The sequence below is a fragment of the Coregonus clupeaformis genome, chromosome 12, assembly GCF_020615455.1.
Source record: "Coregonus clupeaformis isolate EN_2021a chromosome 12, ASM2061545v1, whole genome shotgun sequence".
Lineage (NCBI taxonomy): Eukaryota > Metazoa > Chordata > Actinopteri > Salmoniformes > Salmonidae > Coregonus > Coregonus clupeaformis.
This window is the reverse complement of record NC_059203.1, coordinates 37,923,733-37,948,112: the sequence shown is the minus strand read 5'-3', so window position 1 is coordinate 37,948,112 and position 24,380 is coordinate 37,923,733. Positions and strand designations below refer to the sequence as shown.

Sequence of the window (24,380 nt, the reverse complement as noted above, 5' to 3'; positions counted from 1 at the left end):
GTGCCAGAGCAGCGAATAGCTTTGACTGGGCTGAGCCGGAACTGTGCTTCCGTAGAGGTAGGGGGGCTAGCAGGCCAGAGGTGGATGAACGTAGTGCCCTCGTTTGGGTGTAGGGTCTGATCAGAGCCTGAAGGTAAGGAGGTGCCGTTCCCCTCACAGCTCGTAGGCAAGCACCATGGTCTTGTAGTAGATGCAAGCCTCAACTGGAAGCCAGTGGAGTGTGCGGAGGAGCGGGGTGACATGAGAGAACTTGGGAAGGTTGAACACCAGACGGGCTGCAGCGTTCTGGATAAGTTGTAGGGGTTTAATGGCACAGGCAGGGAGCCCAGCCAACAGCGAGTTGCAGTAATCCAGACGGGAGATGACAAGTGCCTGGATTAGGACCTGTGCCGCTTCCTGTGTAAGGCAGGGTCGTACTCTCCGAATGTTGTAGAGCATGAACCTACAGGATCGGGTCACTGCCTTGATGTTAGCGGAGAACGACAGGGTGTTGTCCAGGGTCACGCCAAGGTTCCTTGCACTCTAGGAGGAGGACACAATTGAGTTGTCAACCGTGATGGCGAGACCATGGAGCGGGCAGTCCTTCCCCGTGAGGAAAAACAGCTCCGTCTTGCTGAGGTTCAGCTTGAGGTGGTGATCTGACATCCACACTGATATGTCCGCCAGACATGCAAAGATGCGATTCGGCACCTGGTTATCAGAAGGGGGAAAGGAGAAAATTAATTGTGTGTCGTCTGCGTAGCAATGATAGGAGAGACCATGTGAGGATATGACAGAGCCAAGTGACTTGGTGTATAGAGAGAATAGGAGAAGGCCTAGAACTGAGCCCTGGGGGACTCCAGTGGTGAGAGCATGTGGTGCGGAGACAGATTCTTGCCACGCCACCTGGTAGGAGTGACCTGTCAGGTAGGACGTAATCCAAGAGTGAGCAGCGCCGGAGATGCCCAACTCGGAGAGGGTGGAGAGGAGGATCTGATGGTTCACAGTATCAAAGGCAGCAGATAGGTCTAGAAGGATAAGAGCAGAGGAGAGAGAGTTAGCTTTAGCAGTGCGGAGAGCCTCCGTGACACAGAGAAGAGCAGTCACAGTTGAATGACCAGTCTTGCAACCTGACTGGTTTGGATCAAGAAGGTCATTCTGAGAGAGATAGCAGGAGAGTTGGCTAGAGACGGAACGCTCAAGAGTTTTGGAGATTTTTTTTCATTTCCGCTCGGCTGTCCGGAGCCCTGTTCTGTGAGCTTGCAATGAGTCGTCAAGCCACGGAGCAGGAGGGGAGGACCGAGCCGGCCGGGAGGATAGGGGGGTTGAGGAGGCAGAATCAGGAGACCGGAGGGAGAAGGATTTAGCAGAGGGAAGAGATGATAGGATGGAAGAGGAGAGAGTAGCGGGAGAGAGAGAGCGAAGGTTGCGACGGCACATTACCATCTGAGTAGGGACAGAGTAAGTAGTGTTGGAGGAGAGCGAGATAAAAGGATACAAAGTAGTGGTCGGAGACTTGGAGGGGAGTTGCAGTGAGATTAGTAGAAGAACAGCATCTAGTAAAGATGAGGTCAAGCGTATTGCCTGCCTTGTGAGTAGGGGTGAGGTCAAAAGAGGAAAGGAGTGGAAAGAAGGAGGAAGAGAGAAATGAGTCAAAGGCAGACGTAGGGAGGTTAAACTCACCCAGAACTGTGAGGGGTGAGCCATCCTCAGGAAAGGAACTTATCAAGGCGTCAAGCTCATTGATGAACTCTCCAAGGGAACCTGGAGGGCGATAAATGATAAGGATATTAAGCTTGAATGGGCTAGTGACTGTGACAGCATGGAATTCAAATGAGGAGAGAAACAGATGGGTCAGGGGGAAAAGAGAGAATGTCTACTTGGGAGAGATAAGGATTCCTGTGTCACCGCCGCGCTGACCAGATGCTCTCGGGGTATGCGAGAACACATGATCAGACGAGGAAAGAGCAGTAGGAGTAGCAGTGTTTTCTGTGGTAATCCATGTTTCCGTCAGCGCCAAGAAGTCGAGGGACTGGAGAGTAGCATAGGCTGAGATGAACTCTGCCTTGATGGCCGCAGAACGGCAGTTCTAGAGGCTGCCGGAGACCTGGAACTCCACGTGGGTCGTGTGCGCAGGGACCACCAGATTAGACTGGCAGCAGCCACGCGGTGTGAAGCGTTTGTATGGCCTGTGCAGAGAGGAGAGAACAGGGATAGACAGACACATAGTTGACAGGCTACAGAAAAGGCTACAATAATGCAAAAGAGATCAGAATAAAATTAACTAAACATCTGGGGAAGCGAGAGAGTGGGCCTCCCTCACTTACCTTTCACTGAAACACTCAAATATAACTCTCCCAACTTCCACTTTAGAAATTACAATTGTTGTAAACTACAGCGGTTCAATGTTTTCTAGGAATAGACTATAACTTAGTTTATTCAGCTAGCTAACTTGGTACAGTATTCTTCTGTGAAAACTGCCCAGGGCACCGTATCCTATGACGCCATAGCTAGCTAGCATGCTAGCATCCAATAACACACGGTTTAGCACCAATACTTGGTTACAACAAACTACCAATAGTGTGTTAACACACTAAACAGATCATTCATGTCCGTGTCTAGTTCCTTTCATAACGTATAAATAATTAAACGTTGGCTAGCTAGCACAAAGTCAGTCATGCTAGCTACACAAGTGGACTACACATCTCGAATGTTCAGAAAGTGAAGCTTTACATTGCAAAATTCTTATTGACTAAAATGATATTGTATTTAGTTGCTACAGTATTGCTAGCTGGTAGTGTTGGCTAGCTAGCAATGGCTGCGGTGTTGTCTTTGTTTGAAAAACGGTGTCGCTGCGAACGAATATAGTTGGCTAAAATGATATTGTATTTAGTTGCTACAGTACTGCTAGCTGGTAGTGTTGGCTAGCTAGCAATGGCTGCGGTGTTGACTTTGTTTGAAAAACGTTGTCGCTGCGAACGAATGTAGCTGCCTAGCTAACCTCGATAGTTTCTCTATACTACACCTTTATCTCTGATACAAAAACAACTATGTAGCTGTCCAACATTACACTAATCAAATCATTCCATTGTAATGTAATGTGTGTCATATTACCTGCGGAGCGAAGTACAGCATGACTACTCACTCCAACTCCAACTCCACAGACTTATTGAAAGTGACAGAGCCGAGCTTTAAGTTTATTGCTAACATGACTCACAAAATCCTGGGGCTCCTCTACCCTCCTAAGAAGTTAATGCAGTCTGAAGCTACTGATCCACACACCGGTATGAAACTTGTTCGCAGTACGTATGGGTGCGTTGAAAAACTGCGATGTGATGCTAAATTTGAAAAGCTTTGGGAGGCATGCCAGGAGGGCACGAGCACACCAGCTCCAAGCAAACGACGGAGACTCATGAGTAAAACTCTGCAAGAGTATGTAGTTGAAAGCACAGTGGGTCAGCATGATGATGGAGACAATTTTCAGCACTTTGGATGCTGTGCTGGGGGAAATGTCATCACGATTTAGCGAAGGAAATATTCAACTGGTGGAAGCTCTGTGTGCCATGGATCCCGAGAGCCCAGAATTTTTGGATGTGAACAAGGTCAAGCCATTGTTGGATTTAACCAAAACTGAACCAGTGGAAGCTGAGTTTATTGTGGCTCGCACATTCTTGAAAAGTGAAATCGCAACCACAGCCAGCAACAACAAATGGACCCCACTCAGTGTTCTTCAAAGATACGGTGGGCCTTTGTCAGCAATGCCGACTGTGCTGTTGGCACTGAAACATGGATTAACATTTGGGGCATCTACAAAAATTCCTTCTCCACCCTGAAGAACGTATTCAGTGAACACAGACAGACCATGTTACATCAACGAAAAGCCCAGCTTGTCCAGCTGGCATTTGAGAGGGACCTGAAAAGTAAATTTTGCCAGGAAGGAGAATGGAATCAGAAACTTCTCATGAGGTTCAGCACGTCATCAAGGAGGCTGCAGCTCTTCCTTGGTTTTCCCTCATGTAACCCTGGTTGTTTGGCTTAATGTATAGTTACTTTAGACCTTTGCTTCTTACTTCCATGCATGTTAAATTGATTTGGGATTCTTAAGGTCATTGCTTGCTTTTGCGGGTCTAATTGCTATTGATAGATATACAGCTTTGCATTATGTTATGGTATAGGGACAATAACCAATGTAACCTATTGGTTGTGCTCTGAGGTGAGGCCTAGTGCAGTGCTCCTATTGTCCTAGCTGTCCACTTTAGTGGGGCTGAAATTGGCAGAGCATCCTTTCATCGTGCTGACTGGCGGTAGCCTTCTGTCCATGGTCCTGAATCGATGGTTACGGTGTGTGCTGTTTTAATGAGTGCATCTTGGGCTACCAGTCTCTATGGGGCTTCTCTTCAACATCCCGTGCTTTCTTGTGTGCAAAATGACAGTTGTTGTGTATATGACTGCATTTCAGATAGGCCTACATTTTGTGTGTCGCAGTAGTATAGGACCATTTAGTTTGCTTTTCTGAAACTCTCCCACAGAACATATTGCGCGCCTGGAGAAGTGGCGGCTTGGCTTACTGTACGTTACGCTCATTGCATAGTGTCACAAATTAGACAGAAATGTAGCATATACAGTGGCGACTTTAGCATATAAATCTTGGTGGGGCAAAAAAAATTATGCATGCCAGCAAAGCCACTACACAACACAACACTAAACAAAACATTTATTACACTATAATGGTGACAAACAGTGCCCACAAACTGTTAGGGCCTACATAAAGCTGTACCAACAGCAGAGCTTTCCTTTCAGCACCATGGAGTGAATCCTTACCACCGCTACACCTGGCTATCAGCGGTGCCTTGTCTGGCAGCAAAACATAGCTGATATGGCTGACTTGCTTAAATAAATGTGGTTACTACTGACTCCTTGTGGATTTGTGTAAGTGGATAAGAACCGCATTCTCCTTCAATAATAACGAACGGCAAAATGAGTTTTGAGTTTTGAACCATACACAAACATTATTACATTTATTTTCCGTAAATTCATAATGTTTATTCTCATATCATTAACACTTAGATCTAAGTATAAGTAAGTGCAAGCAAAGGAGCTGTGATGAGGTAGGCCTATTCGTTCAGCACTTTCAAAATGGACACCAACAGAAATTCAGATAAATGTTAGTTCAGATAAATTCAGCAAGATGTTGAGGCCTTAACTTTACTTAGGGTCGTTGTCCTGTTGGAAGGTGAACCTTTGCCCCAGTCTGAGGTCCTGAGTGCTCTGGAACAGGTCTTCATCAAGTATCTCTCTGTACTTTGCTCCGTTCATCTTTCCCTCGATCCTGACTAGTCTCCCAGTCCCTGCTGCTGAAAAAACATCCCCACAGCATGATGGTGCCACCACCATGCTTCACAGTAGGGATGGTGCCAGGTTTCCTCCAGACGTGACGCTTGGCATTCGGGCCAAAGAGTTCAATCTTGGTTTCATCAGACCAGAGAACCTTGTTTCTCATGGTCTGAGAGTCTTTAGGTGTCTTTTGGCAAACTCCAAGCAGGCTGTCAGGTGCCTTTTACTGAGGAGTGGCTTCCGTCTGGCCACTCTGCCATAAAAGCCTGATTGGTGGAGTGCTGCAGAGATGGTTGTCCTTCTGATAGGTTCTCCCATCTCCACAGAGGAACTCTGAAGCTCTGTCAGAGTGACCATCGGGTTCTTGGTCACCTCCCTGCCCAAGGCCCTTCTCCCTCGATTGCTGAGTTTGGCCGGGCGGCCAGCTCTAGGAAGAGTCTTGGTGGTTCCAAACTTCTTCCATTTAAGAAAAATGTTTGGTACCCTTCCCCAGATCTGTGCCTCGACACAATCCTGTCTCAGAGCTCTACAGACAATTCCTTCGACCTCATGGCTTGGTTTTTGCTCTGACATGCACTAACTGTGGGACCTTATAGAGACAGGTGTGTGCCTTTCCAAATCATGTCCAATCAGTTGATTTTACCACAGGTGGACTCCATTCGAGTTGTAGAATTATCTCAAGGATGATCAATGGAAACAGGATGCACCTGACCTCAATTTTCGAGTCTCATCGCAAAGGTTCTGAATACTTATGTAAATAAGGTATTTCTGTGTTTTATTTTTAATACATTTGCAATAAAAAAAAGTACCTGTTTTTGCTTTGTCATTATGGGGTATTGTGTGTAGATTTATGAGAATTTAATTTTATTTTAATCCATTTTAGAATAAGGCTGTAACGTAACCAAATGTGGAAACAGTCAACGGGTCTGAATATTTTCCGAATGCACTGTACATCATTTATGCAGCAGCATACAATGCATTTTGGACTCACTGTTGTTGTGCTGTCCTCACTTGAACAGGAAGGTGGTGAGGTGGTCCTTCTTGTGGGCAAATTTTGTCATCAAATTTTGTCATCAAGTCTTGCATTCTCTGGATTTATGGTGCTTTCAAGACAACTGGGAACTTGGAAAAAAAAACAAGGTAGAATCATGACATCATTGCTCTTCAGGTCGGAGCTCTAGAAAGAGGCCTGAGTTCCCGACTTGGAATTCCGAGTTGGATGACCGTTCAAAACGTTTTTTTCAGAGGTCTTGAACTTGAACAGAGGTCTTGAACTCACTGAAGTCTGAGATTTCAGAGTTTCCAGTTGTTTTGAATAAAATAAAATAAAATCAACGTGACAGAAGTCATGCTGGATTGACAGCATGGCCAACGTATTCAACCTTTTCTGGCCCATGTTGTTGCGTGTGAATGTGTATCCTTTTAAGCTGGGAAAGAGACCCTTTCAGACAGATGTTTTAAATCCTTAAACCCAGTCTTCACACCCTCTCCACCGAATAGCAGGCAGGGGAAGCAAAATAGTGATTGCTTTGCAACGCTTGCAGTTAGCCACTGATTCCTTCCAAACCACTCATTGTTAAATTTGCGATTTCTGACTTGTTGTGCAATGTTTATGCCCAATGGCCGATGAGCACCGATACGTTGTATCTATAATTTCTCTTCATATGACAAGGATTGAAAAGGGTTTGCCAGTAAATTGTCAACGTGATTCATGATGATGACTGCTTGTCTAGCTTGCTAGCTAAGATTTTGAAAGTATGATGTTGACATGTTCAGTCCAATCAAAGCTACGGTAGATACTGTATAACGTGATTTGACGTCATTTTATCTGTGGCCAATGACTTGAGCCTTCTTGGATGGGCACTTCTAATGTTAATCTATGGCAGCATCCAATGGAGCTTGAACTGCCTAGCTCTCCCTGTAGATTCTGCGGTGACGTAGTGTCCCCATGAGTGACAGAACACTTAGCCAATCACGGTGGAACTAGAGAAGATTACCAACACCTAAACTCTGTATTTTCCACTGGCTGCCCCTCCACCACAGAAAGCACTGTGCTAGGCTGAAACACCTCCATTTTGGAGCTGCCTTACTCAAGAAAGCAAGAAAGAGACCATGTTTGTATGCAGCGTTATTCACTCAATATATTTGTTTTTACATTGTTTGCAAACGGATATGTCACGAATTAATGCCAAAATAACATGCAAAACAGGTTCTGCCCCACCTGCCCTGAATGACGGGTCGCCACTGAGCCTACAGTTCTAATTATTGAAGTTTAAGCTATGAAGCCTGTAAGAATCTTTAATAGCCTAGTAGTGCTCATCCTGTCCATCTGATCTGTGCATGTTGGTAGGCGCAAATTATGTGTAGCACACTTAAGTAGTAGTGGGGCGCATATCTTGTGTTATTAAATAAAACAACGATTGTTGATTTGTAAGTCGCTCTGGATAAGAGCGTCTGCTAAATGACTTAAATGTTAAATGTACGGCTACATTTCAGATACATTTTTGTACATTTGAACAGCAGTAGGACCAATCTACCTTATTTTATTAGGGCTCTAAAGCAATACTAGTTGTGCCCCCCATGGATTTAAAATGCCCCCTCAGGCATGTCATCCTGGAGCCGTGCCTGTGTCCATACATAGTTACAATTAGTTTTAGAAACATCTACCCAATATATTTCATCTTCTTTATTACTATAACAAACATATCATAACATTAGTGATAGTCAAAATGTGTTACATTTGTGAACGTCTAAATAAATGTTGGCCATTTAAACAGCATGCGTCCTCCGTATCGACAAGGGGAGAAGGGCTGCAAAAATAGCTATTTTTCTTCGTTCTGTGCCATGTTTCTGCCTCTGACGTAAAACAATTTTTTTGGGGGGGGCTTTCACACAAAATTACTTCTTTACTTATTATAGGTTTAAGGAAGTCTGGGTCTCATTCTTTATCGCAGCCCATGAGCAGGTATTTTCTAAGCACCGCCCATTTGAGAATTCTGTTCGGTAACGTCATTTTAGAGGGTGTAATGACGAAGCCGACCACCTGAGGGAGACAACATTACATTTATTCAACAGAAGGGCTTTATTCAACAGAAGGGCTTTATAAACATAATATCAGTAGCCTACAGGTTTTAATAAAACATCCCCTCCTCCCTCTCCTTTCCCCTCAGACTTTCACTGGCTGTTGCAAACAGTTGTGCCTCCTCCTCCTAATCCCCCACCACCTCCCCCTCCTAATCCCCCACCACCTCCCCCTCCTCCCTCCTCTCCCTCGGCTGCCCCAGCAGCAGGTCTCTTGCGTCGCTTGTTGAGCAGTGGGTTATTGGACGTGTCCAGATCTTTGATCTTCACCTGGTCATAGTCCACACGCATGGTGGCCAGAGCACTGGTCATCTCCTCCTGGATCCAGACAGTACAGATACAGTGCCTTCAGAAAGTAATCATATCCCTTGACTTATTCCACATTTTGTTGTGTTACAGCCTGAATCCAAAATGGATTAAATAAATAAAAAATCTCACCCATCTACACACAGTAGCCCATAATGACAGTGAAAATATGTTTTTAGAAATGTGTGCAAATTTCTTGAAAATGAAATACAGAAATATCTAATTTACATACCGTACCAGTCAAAAGTTTAGACACACTCATTCCAGGGTTTTTCTTTATTTTTACTATTTTCTACATTGTAGAATAATAGTGAAGACATCAAAACTATGAAATACCACATATGGAATCATGTAGTAACCTAAAAAGTGTTAAACAAATAAAAATATATTTTAGATTCTTCAAAGTAGCCACCCTTTGCCTTGATGACAGCTTTGCACACTCTTGGCATTCCCTCAACCAGCTTCATGAGGTAGTCACCTGGAATGCATTTCAATTAACAGGTGTGCCTTGTTAAAAGATAATTTGTGAAATTAGAAGATAGCCCTATTTGGTAAAATACCAAGTCCATATTATGGCAAGAACAGCTCAAATAAGCAAAGAGAAACGACAGTCCATCATTACTTTAAAGACATGAAGGTCAGTCAATACGGAACATTTCAATAACTTTGAACGATTCTTCAAGTGCAGTCACAAAAACCGTCAAGCGCTATGATGAAATTGGCTCTCATGGAGGAAGACCCAGAGTCACCTCTGCTGCAGAGGATAAGTTCATTAGAGTTACCAGCCTCAGAAATTGCAGCCCAAATAAATGCTTCACAGAGTTCAAGAAACAGACACATCTCAAAATCAACTGTTCAAAGGAGACTGCGTGAATCAGGCCTTCATGGTCAAATTACTCCAAAGAAACCACTACTAAAGGACACCAATAATAAGAAACTTGCTTGGGCCAAGAAACACGAACAATGGACATTAGACCGGTAGAAATCTGTCCTTTTGAGATGGTTTGGGATGAGTTGGACTGCAGATTGAAGGGAAAGCAGCCAACAAGTGCTCAGCATATGTGGGAACTCCTTCAAGACTGTTGGAAAATCATTCCAGGTGAAGCTGGTTGAGAGAATGCCAAGTGAGCAAAGCTGTCATCAAGGCAAAGGGTGGCTACTTTGAAGAATCTCAAATATAAAATATATTTTGATTTGTTTAACACTTTTTTGGTTACTACATGATTCCATATGGGTTATTTCATAGTTTTGATGTCTTCACTATTATTCTACAATGTAGAAAATAGTAAAAAGAAAGAAAAACCCTTGAATGAGTAGGCGTGTCCAAACTTTTGACTGGTACTGTAAGTATTCACACCCCTGAGTCAATACTTTGTAGAAGCACCTTTGGCGGGGATTACAGCTTTAAAGCGTCATTTCTGAATGAAAAAGGTAGAGGAAAATAATTAGGCAATTAGTAGGGAATTTCCCTTTAAGTCGACTTGGGTATGTCTATCAGTTTTGCACATCTGGATTTGGAGATTTTCTCCCATTCTTCCTTGCAGATTTTCTCAAGCTCTGTTAAGTTAGATAGGGAGCGGCAAACAGCAATATTCAAGTCTTTCCACAGATTTTCAATGGGATTCAAGTCTAGGCTTTGGCTGGGCCACTCAATGACTTTCCCATTCTTGTTCTGAAGCCATTCCAGCGTTGCTTTGGCTGTATGCTTGGGGTCATTGTCCTGTTGGAACGTAAATCTTCACCCCAATCTAAGATCGTTTGTACTATGAAGCAGGTTCTCATCAAGGATTTGCCTGTACTTGGCTCCATTCATTGTTCCCTCTATTCTTACTTTTCTCCCTGCCGCTGAAAAGCATCCCCATATTATGATGCTGCCACCACCATGCTCCAGGCGTGCTGTCATGTGCCTTTTTCTCAGGAGTGGCTTCCGTCTGGCCCCTCTCCCATAAATCCCAGATTGGTGAAGTGCTGTAGAGACTGATGTCCTTCTGGCAGGTACTCCCATCTCAGCCAAGGGACTCTGTAGTTCTGTCAGAGTGGTCATTGGGTTCTTGGTCACCTCCTTAACCAAGGTCCTTCTTGCCTGGTTACTCAGTTTGGTCAGACAGCCAGCTCTAGGCAGAGTCTTGGTAGTTCCATGTTTTTTCTATTTCCCAATGATGGAGACCAGAAACATTCAACACTCTAGAAATTGTTTTATACCCTTCCCCAGATATATGCCTCATCACAATTATATCTCGGAGATCTACAGACAGTTCCTTGGACTTCATAATATAGTTTCTGTGGGACCTTATATAGACAGATGGGTTTCTTTCTAAATCATGTCCAAACAATTGGCCACAGGTGGACTCCAATCAAGTTGTAGCGACATCTCAAGGATGATCAAAGGAAATTGGATGCACCTGAGCTCAATTTTGAGTGTCATAGAAAAGATGTGTGAATACCTATGTAAATTAGGTATTTCTGTATTTCATTTTCAATATATTTGCCAAATGTTTCTAAAAACATGTTTTCACTTTGTCATTATGGGGTATTGAATCAATTTTGAATTCAGGCAGTAACACAACAAAATGAATTACATTTGGAATATGTCAAGGGGTTTGAGAATTTTCTAAAGGCACTGTAGATAGTTGCAGTATGGATCTTACAAATCTACTGTTTTAGCACCATCTAGTGGTTAATTTTTTCATACCACAGTGTCAGTGTTTTACAGCTCTCTAGTCTCACCTTGACATTGTCCCACAGATCTCTGTCCTCTGTCAGAACACGGGATGTGTGCAGAGGAGTCGGAGGAACCACCATCGACTGCTGTAATGTCAACAAACACACACACACACACAGTGTGAATGAGAGTCTCATATTATCCAACGCACTCAGACAGTGTTCTCAGACATGCAGTAGTAATACTCACATTGATCCAAGGGTGGTTCATGAACTGCCCGATGGTCATCCTCTCGTTTGGGTCTGTCTTCAGCAGCTGGTTGATCAGCTGTTTGGCTACAGAGGGTATGGTCATAGGTCAACAAGCATATCAAATAAAACATGAACATCAGGTAAACTAGACAAGATGTTTGTCAAAGGACCTACAAATCACAACCGTAGACGAATCCGTCCAAAATATTTTGAAATTAGCAGAACATAGTTTGTATTGCAGTGAAGCCTCTACCTCTAGTATAGGCCATTCAAACCCACAGTATTCAATTGTCTCTAGTCTGACCTTCCTCCGACACTTCAGCCCACTCAGGGTTAGGGAAGTTGTACTGGCCCATCCTGATCCTCTGCTTCATCCCTGGGGAGATGTCCTGGCCCGTATTAGAGTTGAACGGAGGGAACCCACACAGCCTGGGGATACTCTATATACTTTACCATGAGTACAGAGCAACTACAGCTACTGTATGCACTACAACTGGACACTCATTCAACAGCAATTTAACAGTCATTTAACAGTCATTCATTCATTCAGAAAGCAAGTGGTGGACCATGAGGAGCCGAGTGTTGAAAGAGAGGGAGAGGAGAACCAGGAAGTGCAGAAAAGGGAGTGTAGGAATGAGGCCCAGGAGGGAACAGTAGGCAGAGTGAGAGTGAATAAGAAGCCTGTGACTTGATTCTCACATACTCACAGACACACTTATAGCACAAAGACACACTAGGTACTCACAGGATGTACATGATCACGCCCAGAGACCACATGTCACATGACTTGTCATACTTCTCTGGACCGAGCACCTCGGGGGCTGATGGACAGACAGACACACAGACATAAATAGAGACCAAGAGACAACTAGTCAGGCAGACAGACAGGCAGAGACAGGGACAATATGTGGGGAAAAGTAAACCATAAAACGTTATAGCCTATAGTCACATCTAAATAGTATACTATACCACTACTTGTGTAACAGACCCAACCACTCACCAACATAGTAAGGGGTGTAACAGGGTGTCTGGAGGGAGTTGTGGAGGGTGGTCTCCTTGGCAAAGCCAAAGTCAGTCAGTTTCAGCACACCATTGCTCTCCTTGGTGGTGTAGAGCAGATTTTCAGGCTGTTGTGTGTTTGTGTGTGTGTGTGGAGTGGGGTGTAAAAAAGACGAAAGCAATAAGTACATCATCACTAAAACCACCAGCGGTAAAGACATCTGTCAGCGAGTGTCAGATGAAAGAGATACAGGGGTGTACATGTCTGTGAGTGATGTGTGTCTAGGAGTATAGTCCCACCTTGACATCTCTGTGAGCTATGTCCTTGTGGTGGAGGTACTCGATTGCCACGCCTATGTCCCTCATGATCTCTGAAGCCTCTGATTAAAAGCCATGACATAAATCTGATTAACATAGAGCATACGGGGCACCGTAAATCACAGAGCACTGTAAATGACACAACACAGTTCCCCGTCATAACTCACCTCTCTCTGTGAACGCCTGGTCCCCTCTGGCCTGAATGCGACTGAACAGCTCCCCTCCCTCCATACTGAGACAGGAAGAAAAACAAGAGACACAGATCAGAGCTTCTCAACAAGACAACAAAGCTATTCCACTAAACAAGGCAAGCATTGTCCCTTAGTAGTTACTAGTTAATTACTGAGCCCAATCTACAGAGCCCAAACACAATGACCAAGGAGGAGAGCGGGAACATAATTTGATGTTTGTGTAGACTTTCATTAGGGCCAGGAGTTTTTTTCTGACCACGTGACCTGACCAGGAAAAACTCCTGGCCCTACTCATTAGCAATGTTTTTAAAGTCTAGAGACATGCTAGATAAGCTAAGAGAGAAGACATGCATCATACACAATGCATTCTGGTTTATGTAGTCTGTGTGGTCCTTACCACTCCATGATGATAACCAGGCATTTCTTCCCCTGGTGCATGTTCTCATACAGGCTGAGGATGCGAACGATGTATGGACCCCCCGACACTCTCCAATGAAGCTCCACCTCCCGCCGCGCCTTAGGACTATCATACAGAATCTGCCCCCACAGAGGAAGGTGGGGATAGAAACACAGAGAAAGAAGGGGAGAGAATAATGTGCAGGTTTCAGAAGCATACAGTATTTACAATGACAAGTTATGATGATGGGTGCAGCATGTATCTGTATTGGAACGTCAGTGTGTATCTATACAACATGTATGTGCTGTGAGTGTGTTTTTGTGTGCATGTGTCCATGTTGTCTATAGCCACTCACAGGTCTTGGAGGAATTGATCAAGGGCATAATAACAGCTTCAATCAGGTTAAAAGCCCTGTGACCAATCTTAGTCCCACAGCTCTCTCTCTCTCGCGCTCTCTCACCTCTCTTTCTCTCACTCTTTCACTCTTGCTCTCTCTCACTCTTACACACACACACCCGTACACAGTCTCTCCATACTCTCACATCAGTGATTCCATCATCCGAAATACAATCCGGACCATTCATTCATATTACAGTTTTTGTTCAATCAATTTGGCACATTTTTCAGATGTAAGTGGTATATTTTCTAAACTCTAAGTACAAAACTCTAAACTGATAACACTTGTAATGCCGCTTATTTTATGTTCAGAACCTTTGATTTTGCATTCATTGGGGTTTCACACATCTTTCGTCCCTGAGTCAGTCATGCAAAATCTAAGTTTTCCATAAAATATCATGAGAACATTTTGTTTACCAATACATCAGATCAGGCTTACCATTTAGTCATTTTTAACTACCCTTTATTCCAATAGCAAAAAATTTAATATACACATTTCAAAACTGTTCTTTTCGTAGTGCTGAATAGAAAGAATAGTAGATGGTAAATATCATTTTTCATTTGATAATAATGTAACTTGACAAGCACAATTCTTTTTATAATGTGTATCCAATGGCAGGTTGTGGGTAATGTTGAGAAGTATGTCATTCTTACAGTTTCATTATCCTTAGAGAGTACATATGTAGGACAAATTGTAAGAAATAGAGGTATTTTAAAGCAGTTGGCTATTGTAAAAAAGGAGCACGGTGTTGTATTCCATTTCTGCCCCATTCAACATTGTACAAGATCACCTTTTCTACGTGACTTGTCAACTGATACAGTATCGCCTGTCTCTCTGCTTGAAATCTATCAGCTTACAGTGTATAATTGAAATTCAGATCATGAGTGGAATATATTGTTATATACAGTACAACCCAGGTATTTCAGTAGTGCATTGTACACTACACTACAGTATAATTCCAAATGGTAGCACATACAGGGCCGGATTAAGAAATCATAGGTCCCATGGGTATTTGTTGTACTCAGTATATTGGAAATGTGCTTTGAATTTTGAAACATGAGCCATTTTGATGATCTGTTTAGATTTTTGTGCTTAGAGTTTTGAATATGTAAGACATACTTGTTAAAATTGCACCAAAGTAATTGATAAAAACTGTAATTTACTTGGCAGGAGGATTCCATGCAGAACTTTGAGTGCATTCAAAATGTACCGATAATAACAACCTTGCAAAGGGATTGGATGTAAGGTTGGAAGGGATCCCATATCCCCAGACACCACAGTCAGAGAAACTAGCCTCTCCTCTGTCTATGACAGGAACCAGTGCATTGTGGGACAGGAAGGAGAGGGCAGGTTGAGATTAAACTGTTTATAGAGGAGGAACCTAATACTCAGCCTAAACATTGTCCATAACACAAACACTGACAGAACAGAACATAAGCATGTATTCACATGCGCCAGTATAACTGATCCTCCTCATCATCACATTTCATCCATCTATCTTTGGTGTCCCTGGAAAAAAAAAAATGTGGAACTATTTTGGAGATTGAGACTGATCCAATGAAAACATACCAAGAGGCTCATGGGGTTTCAGTTCTTGTTTTTTGTGGTTGCACTTTTTCCAGTTTTTTAAGAAAACTCCTGGTGACTGGTGGACATGCTAACTAACTGACTTTGCAGGTTTAGAAAGACTCTGTACACTTCGCCTTGTTTGTTGATACAGTAAATATATCAGAGGCCGGAAGTAGGCGAGACTCAGGTGACAGTAACTTCCCTGCACAAATGTCAACTTCTGCACATCAGACATGGTATACTGCAAGCATGTACACCGACGCCCATGTATGTAAATTATTGAGGATGTGACTGGCAAGCGTATGTTTTTAGCATTATATCCAAGGTGGGCGTATGTCCTTCATACAACCCCAACCGAAATCAGACAAAGGATGTGATTCCAAATAAAGGAGTGGTTCCATTGGTACTATCAAACAATTAAGAAATATGCAAGAGACTGAGCTGGAGACTGTCTGAGATGGAGGAATAGTGAATAATTGATTACTATTCTACCCCTTACCATCACCACTGCAAAGATATCCTCAAGTGCCCTGTCATTTACATCAGTATGTAAGGAAAGAAAGCAAGCAAGACCTAAAATACTTGGTGCCACTTGGGTCTGATGACCGATGGTCTCTCTCTCTCTCTCTCTCTCTCTCTCTCTCTCTCTCTCTCTCTCTCTCTCTCTCACACACACACACACACCTTGAGCGCACATTTATCCCCTGTCTTCTTGCAGTAGCATTGCATTCCAGCACTTTCCCGTTCATACCCAGTCCTAGTACTTGAGTTGTTATTTTGTAGTCCTCTGTGACTGCGTTGCGTTTGAACTCCAGTTGGGAATGAGCGGGCAGTTGGAAGAGTGTGGGACTGCTTAGGGTGTCATTGCCTGGGATGTGTGGTCCGCTGAAACCAGTCGTCCCCTGGAGCTGAGATTCGGATTGGTTCGCCGACTGCCTCTCCTCCCCATTACCATTATGTTGCATGCTTTGTCTCTTTCCGTTCAAGTCCCCCTCCGTGCTCTCCAGAGGAACAGAGAGTGCAAGAAGAGGCAGTGGTGTCCTGGGGAATATGTCCCTCTTCCCCTCCCGTCCAATGTCCGGCCGCAGCCTCACTCCCCCTCCCTCTCTCTGAGACTAAATTAGATTTTTTTCAGATTCCTTCGTCGTCCTTCGATTTTACTTTAGATTATGGCGCGAAAATAGGCGAATTAATCCTCAGTAGTCTTATTTTTTCCGAGGAATAGCTACTATATACAATAATATTGGCACATTGACAGAATAATACGTTTTCAGATTGTATAGTTCTATGAAGCATTTTGAACTTCACTCTAAAGGACATTCTAATTTGTGGTATAGTTTACAATCGATTATGTAAAATATTATGTTGTATCAAAATAAATGGGACACAGGTCATTGTACCCCAGCAAATACATCTGTACCGGATGTCTAGTTTAGTTAATCAAAATGCGCAGAACATTTCCTGCAAAACCATATAAAAACCAAATAAAACCAGGATAACAGTCCTTATTCTCTTCGTTATTCTCCTCTCCTGTACCCTCTGGGGCTAAACCAAACTCTCCAAATCCCTTACGTCAGCGCAGCACTGCTCAAATTCATTCACACTGCGTTTATTTTAAAGGAGCCGCCACGCGTAAAGAAGCGCTGACAGTTTGTAACAAACAGGAAGAGGCGAAGCGAGAGGTTTCACTCTCGCCAAAATCTTTCCAAAATAAACCCAATGCGTTTCTATGGGCTTATTTTGGACCTAAACTTGTCGCCTGTTTTCCCGCCGTTGGGACAACTATTCCCATTGTTAGGGCAGAGACATGAGCATCTCGTCATTATATACGGATCTCTGTTTATAGGAACTCGTCAGGTATTACTAACCAATCACTAACATCCAATTCTTATCCTTAAATTTAAACAAAAAGTTGAAAAGGACAAAAATGCTGGTCAGTCAGTGGTAGTCTTTATTACCTTCACAGATAAAATAATGTCAATCGACAATAGCCCAGTGAACTGAAGAGGAGACCCTTGGACTGTAACCATATTCCAACAGCAAAAAAGTATTTGAACTACCCCATGCAAGTACAATATTATATCTGGAGCATAGAGTAGAGAGCTCTATAGGGTGTAGGCCTTGAGTCCATCTATATCTTCAGAGGTGGAGTAGCCCCTGTCGTTGACAGGCCAGTTGCCGGGGCTGGGGGCGGGGGAGTGGACGATGTGCTCAAAGAGGACCCCCTCAGGAGACAGGCCCACTCTGGGCAGGTACAGTCTTACGTGGTTGTCCTGACCAGGCCAGAATGAGTTAGGGTTGGCTCTACGGCTGGACGGCTCCCTCATGTTGCTCCAAACAAACAGCACATACACATTACACATGTAAAACAATACACATTGTTGTTGCTGTGGCTACTATTAGTGTGGCGGCTTGCCATAATAACACTGATGTCACTTCCTCCTCACCTTTTAATGTGGGCGTACTCCTCCCTGGTCAGCCAGCATTCTGTCTTGTGTCTGACCTCAGCACGACCTGTGGACAGAGTCATCATCTTGGACCTCCGACGCACAGACCTACGGGAGGGGTACAGAGCCCTGGGGGAGGAGGCAGAAAACATAACAGGTAATATCAGAGCTGTAGACTTCTCCCTCACTGTCAGAACTGCATATGGTATAATACAAACATATATCTCTATTCTCTGCCTGATGTGACTGTTACTGTGTGGTCAATTTGATAATCTATCTGCGGTTGATGACACCAACACTCACGTCTCCTTGTGGACTTTGTGTGGAGTGGTCTCTTTCTCCAGGCCATGCTCCTCTTCCTCCTTCTCCTCGACCCCCCGGGGGGTACTACTGCTGTAGCAGATCCAGGCCCTCAGACGGCCACCACGCCCCGGCACAGCGTTGGACCCTGCCTGCCTCAGCACGGGACACTTCGGACCCCCCAAGACATGGTCCCCTGGATGCAGCAGAACTGAGGAGGAGTAGGACACACACACGCATGCATGGACATACACACACAGATAGATTTAGTGCTGGACAGCATACTCCAGCACTATGGCTGGTGCTTTAAAGTGCTATTACTGGTGCTTTTAAGTGCAATCAAGGTCTTTAAAGTGCTATTACTCAGTAATGAAGGGTACTTGTGTGACATGAGGTTATGTGATTAGAATAGAAAAGGGGTCAACATCATCTGGAATTGTTTGGGTGTGTATAGCCAAAGGGGTATATGTGTGTGCTTTACCTAATGCCTACCTCAAGGTGTTTTCTTGTGTGTTTGTGTACTGTACTGTGTGTGTGAGTATATTTTCTGTATGTGTGTGTGTGTTTTCCTATGGTTCTCACCTCTCTCCAGTGTGGCCTGGTTGACTGTGACCCGCTTTGTGTGACACTGGTCCAGTGAGTCCAGGTACTCCCCCAGACACTGTCTCCTGAACCTGTCCACCGCTCGGGCCGTGTCTCCTCCCAGAGAGGACGGGTGGGAGTGGGTGTCCTGGGTGGGGTTCCCTATACACACCGTCCTCATGATGGCCAGCACCTCCTTATCCTGCATGCCCTAGTGCCGACAAGGTTAGAGGGCAGAGGTTAGGTCATGATAGGGCCAATGGAAAGAGAGAGTGGCCGTAGGAGCCTCTGTTGGATTTGATTGTAATGGTCCTGCCCTCACCTTGATTCTGTTGCGGCGGTGCTGCTGGATGAAGGCTTGATCCTGCTGCTCCTCCGGAGACAGGGGAGTCTGCAGACACAGCTCAGGGCTGGGGAGGGACAGGAGCTGAGCACCATGTCTCCCCAACCCCTGCTTGAGACCACGGCTCCACATTGGCCTCCGCGCTGAGAGGAGGGGAGGGAGGGGAGAGGAGAGTGGAGGGGAGGATAGGACTGCAGAGGAGAGGAGGGGGGAGACAATGGCAGGTATTTCTAGCACTGTATTTGTAGCCATTCAATCACATCATACAACCTAACACAATGCTACACAATGCTCTTTGGGTGATGAGCTGAGAGGATCATGTCTCCATCTTTACTAACCTAGGGGGCTCAGGGCCTGCTGCTCCCTGCCCCTCACTCGCTCTATGTCCCTGTTGCCCCCCTTCTCCAGCTCCAGGGGTGGTCCTAGCTCCCCTCTCTATGGCAGGCTCCTGTGGCCCCAGCTGGCCCTCTCTTCCCTCTCCCTCTCCTGGCTCCAGGACTTGATGCCCTCCGCCAGATCCTTCACTGTCACTGTGCCCCCCTCCATGCTGCTTGGACTGGACACCAGGTCATCCAGACGCTCTGGCACCACAGGGATGCCCTCCTGATGGGGTTGCATCGATGTTAATAAACACACATAGGCCTACACTCAGTCAGATAATGATTGCCATGATATTATTGATAGGATCACTACCTTCTCAAACACAGCTAGGGGGTCATTCTGACTGATGCATGGCTTGCCATGTTTGTCAAGCCATTTGGCCACTTCAGAGAGTCTGAGATCATGAGTGCAGAGGTACCTGTTTACCTCGCGCTGTGTTGACCAGACTGCGTGTGCACGAGGTACATAAGCCCGTCGAGAAGGATGGGTCAGGCTGGCACGTGTTCTGGACTGGAGAAGAGACAGAGAACAGTGATTCATATACTTTATATAATGGGGTCTATGAGCCATGGCAGCATCACTCATTGGTGATTTACCTTATAAGCCTAAAAGGGTGTCAAAGTAACACGCGGGACAAGTGAGGGAGTTCTCTGAATCTTTTTCTCTCTCTCCACAACCAACATCTCCAGCTCGGTCACCGTCGGCTTACTCTTAACCCACTTCGACAAATCTCAGAAACTATCGAACTCTTGACGAAAGGACCTCCTTTGGTTAACCCAGTCTTGGTGCTTGGCGTCATTAAAATCCAAAGGCATCTCTGGAGCAACACTGTCTCTGTCCCCTGCTCCTGATGCCATGGCCGCCACCGCCACTGACCTATGTCGACTTTTTGTCGGCACTTGGCTCGCAGGTTTAGGCATGCACACGGGCGGTTTGGGCATCCGTGGCGCGATGAAAACCCTGTCCCTTGTTTTAGCGGGACCGAACACTCTGCTTGCCATTTTGTAGAAATATGTCTGCACTAAATCTCTCTTTTTAATCCGCACCAGTTGTTCGTCTATTTCCAAATCATCCATTTTTATGCTTTTGAGATTATAGACCTACTGAAATGAAACGGTTTTAGATGTATATTTTCCTTCTATAATGTACTTATATTGTAAATGGAGAAAGACCGACAGCAGTTTTGGTTTCAACATTTTGGTGACTTCTCATGGCCGTCGACTGTTGGGGAGCGCAGCTGGTTCCACTCGTGCATGTTTATGCATGGTAACCATGGAACCTTTTGTTGCATTGCGCAGTGGGCACTCCATGAGCGCGGGTTGTCACCAGTGGTTAAGTGGAGTCATCCTGGTCTCATAGACTAGACGTAACATAGCAAATGAAAATCCGGGACACTCAAATTATTAGGATGATATGTAAGTTTGGTATTGTTACATAAAACAGGTGGTTACTTAAGGCAAAAACGAAAGTAGGATGGTTGGTCAGGGTGGGGGTATAACGCGAATGTCAAGCAATCTCATCAAGGACAACTTTAGCATTTTAGCTAATTTGCAACTTTTCAAGTATTTACTACATTTTAGTCATTTAGCAGACACTCTTATCCAGAGCAACTTACAGTTAGTGAGTGCATACATTTTCATACTGCCCACCCCATGGGAAACGAACCCACAACCCTGGCGTTGCAAGCGCCATGCTCTACCAACTGAGCTACTACTTTTTAGCTACTTTGCATCTAAATTACTTAGCATGTTAGCTAACCCTAACCTTAACCCTTTAAGCTAACCCTTCCCCTAACCTTAACCCTTTTAGCTAACCCTTTCCCTAACCCCAGCCTTAATAACCCCTTAACCATTTAACCTAACTCCTAAACTTAACCCTAATGTCTAGCAACCCAAAGGTTGGGAGTAGCATTTGAGCTAATTAGCAAGTTTTCAAGTACTACTACTTTTTAGCTACTTTGTAGGGCGTGTTTAAACCTAGTTTTCTTTAGCCAATGTCATTAAGAATCACATACAATTAATCATTAGATTGTTCTCTACAATATTGCAACCTTAATATGCTTGTACTTAACAGAGTTGATTAAATAAAAACGTTAGTTAGTTGTGACCGTTGCTAGTTAAGACCGGGCAGCTCTTGGTTGTATCTCTTCCATATTTCGGGGGTTGGGAGGTGGTAACATTAGGAGGCGTTTCCGCACTTTGGACCAATGACAATCAACTTGATACACTTCTCATTTTTATCTCCAGATCCCTGGGTTTCTATTCCTCTAACCCTGCTCAATCAATGCTGAGATGGGCTGTTTCTATCGCAATTTAAAGGGGAAGACTCAGTAATTCACAATGAAAACAGGAACTGATTTTTTGGGGGGAGGGTAGATATATATATATATATATATATATATATATATATATATACACAGCGCATTCGGAAAGTATTCAGACCCCTTGACTTTTTCCACATTGCAGGGATAAGGTGCCAGGGAGTTATACAGTGCATTCAGAAAGTATTCAGACCCCTTGACTTTCTCCACATTGCAGGGATAAGGTGCCAGGGAGTTATACAGCTAATTCGGAAAGTATTCAGACCCCTTGACTTTCTCCACATTGTTTTTACATTACAGCCTTATTCTAAAATGGATGAAATTCCCCTCATCAATCTACACACAATACACCATAATGACAAAGCAAAAACAGGTTTTTAGACATTTTTGCTAATAAAAAAAATAAAAAAAGGAAATATCACATTTACATAAGTATTCAGACCCTTTACTCAGTACTTTGTTGAAGCACCTTTGGCAGCGATTACAGCCTCGAGTCTTCTTGGGTATGATGCTACAAGCGTTATTTCTTTTTTAGAATTTTTTGAAACAAGTTATTTTTTTCATTTCACTTCCCCAATTTGGACTATTTCGTGTATGTCCATTACATGAAATCCAAATCCATTTAAATTACAGGTTGTAATGCAACAAAATAGGAAAAACGCCAAGGGGGGTGAATACTTTTGCAAGGCACTGTATATGATAGAGACATAGAGTTTAGACTATTGTTTTTCTGATTGAGTTCTCTATTGAATGAACATATTTTCACAAGCATTGAATGAAATAATAATTTAATGGGTGAACACCCTATACCAGGGGTATTCAAATACAATTTGAGAAGGTCCAGTCACACACATTTCCTAAGTGGGAAAGGTCCTGATAGAATAGATATTGTCATTTATCGGTGCTCTAGTACAGCATAGTAACAAACATACCATTGTCCATATTATGATTTGGTATACATGGTTTTATATGAAATGTTTTCAGGACTACTATTAAATACATTAAATGAGACCAATCAGATACATTTTAATGAATTACAAACAACTTTTTTATTTTGACTGTGAAAATGTGCATTGTACAGGCTGTGCTGTAGTAGTAAGTAGGCTATTACTATTTGTCATGCTGCTTCAAATACATTTAAGAAATTAGTACAACAAAAAGTATTTAAAAAATGAATGGTTTCTCTCTTTACAAAAATATAATAAAGTTCACATTTGAGACAACATTGCTGAAAAACAAAAGTGGTTGCATAGTAATCTGTATGCAAAAAAGTCACTGAGCCAATGTACATGGGCCTTTTCTTAATTAATAAATAATATAACAAAGTGCACATTTTATGGAGAACAAAGGGGAGTCCAATAGAAAATAACATCTGAGTGTACAGACTGTGTTCCATGCATGCACAAGTCACTCTGGGCCTTGCATCACAGACTGTGTTCCATGCATGCACAAGTCACTCTGGGCCTTGCATCACAGACTGTGTTCCATGCATGCACAAGTCACGCTGGGCCTTGCATTACAGACTGTGTTCCATGCATGCACAAGTCACGCTGAGCCTTGCGTCATTGACTAATGAGAGAAATGACAGTTTTATTCTCCTGCCAATACTTTGAACGTTGGCAAATATGGTGTGAGTGCAATTCTAAGACACTGGTGCAGGTGTTCATTGGTGAGCCTGGTGCGGTATTTGGTTTTAATAATATTCATTGTGGAGAAGGCTGACTCACAGCAATATGTGGAACAAAACATGGTCAGGATGTGTAGTGCCATTTTGTTTAGAACAGGGAAACCAGCTGCAGGCACAATCTTTCCCCAGAAACTGACAGGGTCACAAACACCAACCTGCTATTTCAAGGCCACATTTTCTTGCAGTTCAATCAACTAAATTTGTAGTGATGCAACATTTACCCATCTGAAGGTCTGTTTTGCTTCCTCTGAAAACTTTGTGACATTTGTGACTAAGAAGAGGTTCTGTATGAACAGCAGCAGTTGTCTTCCAAGAGCAAAGTCATCAATGTGAGCCTTGAAGTTATCCATCAGGTTCTGTATGAAATCATCATGGTGGGGCACATCTTTCTCTCCCTGGGTTTGCTCCAAAAGTTTTGGGAAGTGGACAAGTTCTCCCTGGAGATCAGTCTTGAAAATCTCAAATTTCCTCTGGAAAGCCCGGACTGCTGTTATCAAATGTTCTGTCCCTGCAGCTTAACATTGAGCTCATCTTCCAAAAACTCTGTAAACTGAGTTGTCTTTTCCCTCTTTTGCTCTGATAGGAAAGATTTGATTTCCTCCTGAATGGCCCAAAAGCTCTCCAAAACCCTGCCTTTGCTGAGCCATCTGACATTGTTGTGCAGTAGTAAGTCATCATAGCTGGCATTAACCTCTGTCAGAAAGCCTCTTAGCAGATTGGTGGATGATGCAGTGGTAAGATGTCAGGTCAGGGTGGTCCTCTTTCAAATGTGCAACCAGTCCCCTCCCTCTTCCTATCATAGCTGGAGCTCCATCTATGGTGATGGAGACCACCGA

General features: G+C 43.8%; 2 protein-coding genes across 2 annotated transcripts; both read right to left on the bottom strand.

Moving 5' to 3' along the window:
- Positions 1-8,251: 8,251 nt before the first annotated feature.
- LOC121578773 (MAP kinase-activated protein kinase 2-like) lies at positions 8,252-17,038 on the bottom strand. The gene is given in 12 exon segments (XM_041893156.2): positions 8,252-8,356; positions 8,506-8,712; positions 11,428-11,508; positions 11,612-11,697; positions 11,918-12,042; positions 12,359-12,434; positions 12,614-12,740; positions 12,913-12,992; positions 13,098-13,162; positions 13,519-13,658; positions 16,169-16,210; positions 16,213-17,038. Coding segments are annotated over 12 exon segments (1,371 nt in total). The 5' UTR covers positions 16,450-17,038.
- A 389-nt stretch (positions 17,039-17,427) lies between these two features.
- LOC121578523 lies at positions 17,428-19,317 on the bottom strand. The gene is made up of 5 exons (XM_041892889.1): positions 19,136-19,317; positions 18,814-19,024; positions 18,235-18,442; positions 17,932-18,060; positions 17,428-17,815 (listed from the first exon to the last, which is right to left on the bottom strand). Exons 1-5 carry the CDS (start codon positions 19,286-19,288, stop codon positions 17,590-17,592), a joined length of 927 nt encoding a protein of 308 aa, XP_041748823.1. The 5' UTR covers positions 19,289-19,317; the 3' UTR covers positions 17,428-17,589.
- Positions 19,318-24,380: the final 5,063 nt, after the last annotated feature.

Bases quoted from the DNA above. Each gene is read 5' to 3' on its own strand.
- LOC121578523 (XM_041892889.1), bottom strand. From the start codon at position 19,288: ATGTGGAGCCGTGGTCTCAAGCAGGGGTTGGGGAGACATGGTGCTCAG. The intron at 18,061-18,234 runs GTGAGTGTTGGT...CTCCTCCCCCAG, and splicing joins CACAAAGTCCACAAGGAGAC to GGCTCTGTACCCCTCCCGTA. The intron at 17,816-17,931 runs GTGAGGAGGAAG...GTTTGTTTGGAG, and splicing joins GAGTACGCCCACATTAAAAG to CAACATGAGGGAGCCGTCCA.